This window comes from Armigeres subalbatus, chromosome 1, assembly GCF_024139115.2.
Source record: "Armigeres subalbatus isolate Guangzhou_Male chromosome 1, GZ_Asu_2, whole genome shotgun sequence".
In the NCBI taxonomy this organism is placed as follows: domain Eukaryota; kingdom Metazoa; phylum Arthropoda; class Insecta; order Diptera; family Culicidae; genus Armigeres; species Armigeres subalbatus.
The window spans coordinates 908,530-916,936 of NC_085139.1; the positions used below are offsets into that span (position 1 = coordinate 908,530).

Sequence of the window (8,407 nt, forward strand, 5' to 3'; positions counted from 1 at the left end):
AGGCAAACGACGTGTGCGTGTGTTCCAGTTTAATTTTTCCAACTCGTACACATTTTCCGCCCCATTTGTAAACTACCATACAATAGTGTACGGGGACGCCGAAGGGATAACGAACGATGATGCAACCAAATCGAAGCAAATGAAGTGTCGCCTCTCAGTGCCTCTCTCTGTGATCGAGAGAGTGCGGCCATAATTTATCCCTGCTGACAAAACATCAACTAACGAGGGTCGAAGCTCGAGGATCATGAGTAGTTTGGTTGGAATAAATTTGTTATCTTTTTTGTATTGTTGAAATGTTCGAATCAGTGAGTTATTTGTCATTGGTATTCATTTAAAACATGCTCGAGCTACTTGCCATGATGCAACCAAACTAAAACTCGATTGAAACCCATCGCTCAAACAATTAGAAATTTCCGAATCCGCGACTATGCGTATATGCGGGACCAACTACGAAAAATCCGATTCATTCCACGTACGTTATGGTTGCCGTTCTGCCGGGAAATTCCCGGATTGGAACTGTGTGTGATTGTTGGGCTGCGTGAGCACATGACCCGCGTGTGCGTATTTTCAGCAAATGGTGATACCATAAATCAATGGAGTCATTCATTTTTCATGCCTTCGCTGTCCGGAATAAATCGATTTATGAACATTACACTGTTATTTATGAATTCGGAAATAAATTTCTCAAAAAGGAGGCAAAACAAAAACAGTCAGCTATGCTACTGCCAAGCGATTTGGGGTAAGATATTATTTTTTGTACAAACAAGTAATGTAGAATGAAGCAATTTGATATTTTTAATTCGATTAAATCTGTTTTATCTACTAAAACCTATAACAAATGATAGTCACTTCGTTGAATAATGTTCCTGTGATATAAAAATGTAGAGTTTCGAATACACAATTACAATAAGCTAATATTTGAAAATTATCTAGGGTTACTGCTCCTGGACTTCATCTCATAGCTCCGATATTTATTCCACGAAAAACAAAGCAATGAAAAGGTATTTGATTTGATTCTTATTTTTGTGATTTTTTTCAGCAGTGAGCACGCATGTTAGCAAAAAGAAGCGACGAAATTGGTGCCGTATTTCTTTGTTTCGCGATGAGATGAATATATGTTCAGTAAGATGGAAAACGGAACAGTTCCCCTACGTTTAGCTTATTTTGATAGATTGGATCCTGGCAAAATTTTGTTTATTGATGCGCCTTCATAAGTGCAGCATATTTGCTGAGCAAATCTATGTCAAAAGGAAGAAGGTCAAAAGGTCGAAAGGCAAAAGGTCGAAAGTACAAAAGGTCGAAAGTACAAAAGGTTGAAAGTACCAATGGTCGAAAGTACGAAAAGTCGAAGGATAGAAGGTCGATAGGACAAAAACCGAAAGGACAATGGTCGAATGGACAAACGGTCGAAAGGACAGGTTGAAAAAAAAATGTTAAACCAAAAGGTGGAAGGGACAAAATATCGATGAGACAGAAGATCGACAGAACGAATAGTCAAATAGACAGAGATTAGAGGTTCCATTCTAGTAATCATAGGCTGTTCTTACGAGTTATGCTTTATATTTTAAACAGACGCTATTCTTTTGTACACTCAACCTAAATTTTTGTTTTTGTTTATACACCCAAATTTTAGTTTTCGCTCTAAACAATCATTTTGCTTTTCAAATCCGATATATACAATGTGGCAAGAATATTAAATTCGCAATTTTGTCAATTTCAGATTCATAGAATTTGGTTATTTAGTTTCCAATTAATTTTTAATCTCATTTGAGCAACCTTTGGATTTTATATTATTGAACAGCATTGAATATACTTTTTGTAAATTTGAACAATTAAAAACTACAAAAAAATTAAACTACCCCGTCTAAAGGCGGTCTTAGCCGTTAGAGGGTTACTAGTTGACTTCATCAAATGAAACAATTATAAGGGTCCGTTCACAAATTATGAAACGCAAATTCAGGCAATTCTTTACCCCTGTCTACTTTACAGCGTACGTAATTTATGAATGGTTTCTAATACAGTCCCATCCCGATTTTGGCAACACCCGTTTTTGTCTACCCCCGATTTTGGCAACACCCGTTTTTGGCAACATTTTCTTCCCGATTTTGGCAACAACCTCGAAAACATGTTTTTTATTACTTTTTAGAGCTAAATCCTTTTTATTAATATGTTATAGGATAAAAAAAACCAAAAGTGAATATCATTAAGGTTTATATGCGTATTATGGGCTCTGTACAAATAGTGGACACTTTCACTGAAAAAAATAATCACCACTCGAATCACCGCTCATTGCAAACAATTTCTATTGTAACTTTTCTGCTCTTTTTATTCACGTTTTCCATGTCCCTATTTACAGTACCCTAATCTAACCAGCCCACCGTAGAATGTCGTATTTTTGGCATTCTCACTGATTTTGTCGTCGACAAGCCGACTCACACCGTTGTACATAGTACAACACCTATGCTGACCGATGCTGCATAAGTGATCCAGGAGCAAGCAAGCCCCATTAGATTTAATTGATAGTGCGATTTTCTAAATGCGTTATATAGCCATCAAGTCGTTATGCTCATTATGCGCCTCTTTTCTGATATCAGCCGAGAAACTGTCATTTCCAACTGTCATTTCCACATCCACTGCTGTACGTTACCAGTCACGCAATCAACAGAGGATCCGTAAATCGTCTTCCACCTGATCGATCCACCTTGATCGCTGCATACCTCGCCTTATTGTGCCTGTCGGATCGTTGTAGAGAACCATTTTTACTCCAAGTGTGCGTTGGTCCTCTACAAGTATTGTCCAGATCTCGTGTCCACGGAGGACTATCGCCACCGGTTTAATAAGGGAATCTGGTTGGTACGGCACGGTACGTCCAAAGTATGTACGCTTTCCTGCCACGTTGCGTCTCCGAATTTGTCTGCTGGTATCGTTATCGAAGGTCAAGTGAGCCCAAGTACACGAATTATTCAACCACCTTGATTTTGTTGCCATTGATATACAAGCTCGTGATGAATGGCCGTTGTCTTCTCTTGAGCCTACTTCGTCTTCAACGTGTTAATGACTAGTCCGATCTGCTTTGCTTCCTTCTTCGGTTTGATGTAGGATTCTTCCATCTTTTCAAAGTTATAATAATGAAAGTAGTGCATGGAGAACTGGAGTGCGATGACCTGCAGCGAGTACCAGTTTGTCCGTAGGTTGACTGCTATCGAGTGTCAGAGGTGGCATGCCGCAAATGGTCTTCCAGCTTCCATTTGGCCACACTGTCACTCGTAGTACGAGGTGCACATTGTGCTCATGGATCAATCATTGCCTGAAATATTCCTGGATTGAGTGCTAGGAGACCGACTAGTTCAAAGGGATTTGGCACAGAGAAACAGACGTCTCACTCAACACATGTTCCATCGTTCAGCTTTTTAACGGTGGATTCAATCTTTTGTAGGTGGTCGATCGGCCACCGATGGCGCTTCCATCGGTTTTGTTTGTGTTTGACGTTTGCTCACTAACGCCATCTGGTTGCCGCTTGACCACACACAGGATATTTAGCATTGGGCGATAATGTTTTCATGACAATGATTTTGATTGCTTTTTGTTCTAAGTGAGACGTCTGTTTCTCTGTGGATTTGGTTTTATTGAGTCGAGTGTAGTTAACCCATACTCACACTACATTGGATACTCTTGACCAATGTGCAGTATGCAAATTTCTATAACCATTAACCAACAATGGAATGTCTTAAACCTTGCGTTCATTTTTTCCATAATGTCAGCGAAAGTTGTAAAAGAACTTTACTCTTAATCACACCGACCACAAGAAAGTTTTCCTCCATCAAAATCCATTATATAAGAATTCGAAATTTGTAGCACATTTAATCATCTTGTATCCGTCGGATCGCTATTTGATTTATATAGTGAATTATGATAAAAACAAGCATTTTTGGTGGACTAAAATTTATATGAGATGTCAGATTGAAGTCAGCACTTCAATGAACTACATTAGAAACGTTTTTAAATCGCCATAATTTTTAATAAGGATGTCACAATTTTTAGTAAGGACGTGGCCGACGCTATTGTTAATTTCTAATATTATTTATTATTAAATTTGTATTATGAAATTGGCTAATTAGTTACAATATCGTTTGATTATCATTCTTGATTTTTTTTCAAATCTGTTTGAACTACATTCTCCGAGTTATGAATAATACCGCAAAAATGTCAGTTATGATGCACGTGCATCACTTAAACACACTACACATACTTTGTAGTACATATTCTAAGTATTTAAAATCAATCATGAAAACAAAAAAAAATTGAAATTTTGTATGAATTTTTTTTCCCGTTTTTGGCAACATCCCCATTTTGGCAACATTAAAATCCGGTCGTGTTGCCAAAATCGGGAAGGGACTGTAATAAAAATAAATTTATTATATTTGTTAATCAGCGATTCCACGGGAAAAGAATAGAGTTGAAAAAAAAAAGTTGTCCAATTTTGCTCAAAATCGCTTGGTATGTTCTTCATCGAAAATAATTAGACCCGTATTTTTTTATTTTTTTATTAGGGTGACCATGTTCGATATAGGGTTACCAGAAAAATCGCTATTTTTCGAAATTTTTTATTTTTAAAAAATCATAACTTTTGAACCACTGGATCGATTTGCAATATTTTTTTATGGATAGAAAGCTTATTACTTCTAGTTCTTACTAAAATTTTTGGTTTGGTGTATTGGCGTACTCAAATTTGCTAAAATGGTCTAAAATGGCGTTTTTTAAGATTTTTTAAATGTTGGACCACAACGACTATATATTTTTATATTTTTTTATGAAAATTCAAATATTTTTACATAACATATCAAAAATTAGAAATGTTCATCGAGCCGTTTTTGTGTAACATTTTTGAAAATTTCAAGTTTTCTGAACATACACACATGGAATGAGCATAATTTTCCATCACTTCAAAATAACTGCGGGAATCATTCTGTTGAAGTTATCAAACTTATTCCTAATAAATTCATGATAACCATGTGTACTAATCTAGTTTTATTTGTGAAGTAATGTACCTATCAAATCAAAAGTAGGGGAGGCTTGTCCAATTCTGACCCCATTAAATGTAAGAACTATAAATCACCCTCACATTGTTTAAAAGCAGAGACCAACATTGCTAGGGTTTACTCAACCATGGTTTACGCTTTAACTGGAACCACAATGGTCCGTTAGCGTCCTAATTCAGCATGAGTGCTCATAAGGGTTGCAGAGGCACTCATGCCGAATTTGAGTGGTAGCGTAAACCACGACTGAGTAAACTTAACTATTTTGAATTATTCCACAAAAGGGTCATTTTGAGTGAACCGAACTGAAACTAGAATATATTTTTTTTAGCGTGTAGATTTTTTTTTATATTTAGTGAAGTTAAAAAATCAATTTTGAAGTCCAAAAAACACAATTTTTCCGACCAATGAAATCTACGTTGAAATTCTTTGTGTAATGAATGCTTTCCATTGGTATTATTAAAAATTTGGCAACCAGCGCTGTCTGAGAGAATCTTGGCTCTGCTATATTGAGGAATGGTAGCTCAAATCTCAAAGCTTTAGACTACAAGCAATGGTTTTCTCTGATTACCTTCAATTAAAACTCAGCATTTAATTTGATTATTTTTATTTTTCATAATATATATCAAAAAATATTACATAGCAAAATTCTTACAATTTAAAACACTTTTCTTCATCTGAAAACGAAAACCGTTTCACGATAATGTAATTTTCATTTTGTGGCTTAAAGTAATGAAACGATTGTGTCCCAGAGATTTGTTTTACATTAGTATAACGGTTCTTTATTTTCTTTTCCATTGCATTGTAATCTTTTTCGGAGAAAAACTCGTAATACATTTTGGAATCTACTTTAGAAACAGCCCAAGAGTAAAGTTCGTACGCAGTTGTAATATGATGGCCTTGTAAACTTGCTTTTGAAGCGTTTCGCTTTAGAACACCTCCTAAAGCGTCACAAGGCCCTTTTCCATGGCAAGTGGCAAAAAGTTCCACTCTGCTTTAAGACCGAAGTCTTTATACATGTGGCACAAATTGAAAGCAGTCATCTTATTTTTGTATTGACTGCCTGATCCATCAGAAAAAAAATGAATATTTTTCAGGTAAGGAAGCTTTTTTTAAATGAAATTCACACAATTTGTTATAAACAGCCGAACGGCAACATGGTTATGTTTAGTAAATTCTGCGATTGCTATGAAGCTTGTAAACTTTAAATTTTGTGCTTCATCTTTATAATATATGGCAAAAGGATGGATTGTGCATTGAGCGTTTGCCCAATGAAAACCTTTTATAGCGTCCTGAATAACAAAAGAGTAATTTTCAGAGAAGTCAGCAATTATAATGCAATCAGTTGCTTCCAAATTAATTTTAAGTTGTTTTAAGTAGTTTCCTTGTTGCTCTGCAATAAAATTATGCGGAGATAATTCGCTTAATTTTTCTAAAAATGTTTCCACATACTCTTCTGCATCCATTCGCATTGAATTTAAATGACAACTATCTGTTTGCCTCCATTGTTTAAATTCTAAGGAATCGACATTTTCAAGAGAATTCATCAGGTCATTCTCTAGTGTCTGCGTACCCGGGCAATGATCACAGGTTTTCAACCAACATTTCTCTGTAGGATTTTCACAAAGTATTTTAAAAAACAAGTCATGATACGTTTTTAAATGGTTATGAATAAGTTTCTTGTCCTTAAGGGTTTTGAACATTAATTTAACATTCTGATGATAAATGCATACACAGACAGTATGCGTTCCACTTGAACCAGCTAGAACATAATTTTTTGGGCGGCTGCTGGAAAACATTGAAAATCCAATTTTGAAAGTAAAATATTGCTCTTTGAAAATTGAATAAATTTCACGAAGGTTACATAAAAGTAACTTGCGTACATGCACTTTTTCTCCTGCCATATTTTCAATAACGAAATCCCTTTTCCCAGGACATGCTCTGCTTATCTCGTCACTATTATAAAAGTCCCTAACTACAGTTAGAGTATCATCGCTCAAAGACAACATATTTACTCTGGTCTCCGGTGTGCTCATAAAACCTTTTCAATCTGTAATTTCTTTGCACGTTGAGCAGTTCGTTGCGAAACACCGAATTCTTGCATCATTTTGTATGCAGTCCAGGATTTGGGAAGGGAAGTTAGAATCCTATATCGATCGTTTCTGTCAGATATTTCATCAAATTTTGCCTTCATTTGTTGAAGAATTTCCTGACCGTCTCCGGGTTTCTGGGCACCAGCGCTACCAATTGATTCAGCACTCGTTGATTCCAAAGAAAACAAAGATTCTGAAAACAAGATGGAAAAATAACTATTAGTTAGGAGCATGTTTCTTCATATAATGTAATACATATTGTATTCGATTATTCTATTTTGTTGCATGATAGGCAACTGCTCTACAAATTGAGCTACTAGGTCGGATTAGGTAAGATTATACGGAACTGATGTTCTTTCAATTTGCTGAATAATCGAGTACAACTAGTATAACGTAGCAAATCATGATGTCTGAATGAACAAAAAGAAGAGATTATTCTACTTACCAACACTAGGAACAGCGTCAATTTCCGATGATCCAGCGGCATTGGGATCGATTATTTCGAAACCACCATTATTGATGTTTGCTGGTGCGGCGAAATTGTTCACTCTAGATGGTCCCGCCACGGCGAAATTATTGGTGCCTGATGGTCCGGCAACGGCGAGATCATCAAGTTTCGATGGTTCAGAAACGGTGAGTTCTTGATTTTCACATTCTATATTAACTGCACTTGGAGCTGCTGGCTCGTTTCCTTTCTTGATAATGCGATAAAGTCGGCAATAGCAGGTATTACAAATGTAGGAACAGCTTTTATCCAATTTTATTCTCCTTTCCGCTGCATAATCATACAGTTTAGGAGTAAGTTTCCTGTAACAATTACTCCAAACATGGCAATTTGAGCATTCGTGCTTCATTGTATTAAACGTTTCTTCAGTAAGGCAACTAGACAATTTCACTGATTTTCTTGACTGACATATACTTTATCTTATAGACCACTTTAAATAGTCCCTTTGGGTATCATTTAGGTAGAGTGAACAAGGAAAAGGAGACAGGTGAATCATAATCAAAAAAGAAAATACAATGAATTACCTGCATCAAAAATATTGAAAACATATATACAAAGCAGGTAACCTATTGTATGGATCGCTGAAAACCAACCTTTTTGAAAAACGACATATTGCTTTGCCGATTTTGGAGACTGAAGTCATCAATAACAACACCAGACTATTCCGATTGAATTATTTTCAACTATTGCGTTTCGTAAATTCTTCTAATAAACGAGGCCAAACAAACACTCTTTAATAACATTTTCATACTTTTGATTTAATTTGAGCTATT

The 8,407-nt window shown here is 35.9% G+C and overlaps 1 protein-coding gene across 1 annotated transcript; it reads right to left on the bottom strand.

Moving 5' to 3' along the window:
* Window positions 1–6,924: 6,924 nt before the first annotated feature.
* On the bottom strand, window positions 6,925–8,006 carry LOC134207990 (uncharacterized). Its single transcript, XM_062684097.1, has 2 exons — window positions 7,575–8,006; window positions 6,925–7,322 (listed from the first exon to the last, which is right to left on the bottom strand). Exons 1-2 carry the CDS (start codon window positions 7,981–7,983, stop codon window positions 7,069–7,071), a joined length of 663 nt encoding a protein of 220 aa, XP_062540081.1. The 5' UTR covers window positions 7,984–8,006; the 3' UTR covers window positions 6,925–7,068.
* Window positions 8,007–8,407: the final 401 nt, after the last annotated feature.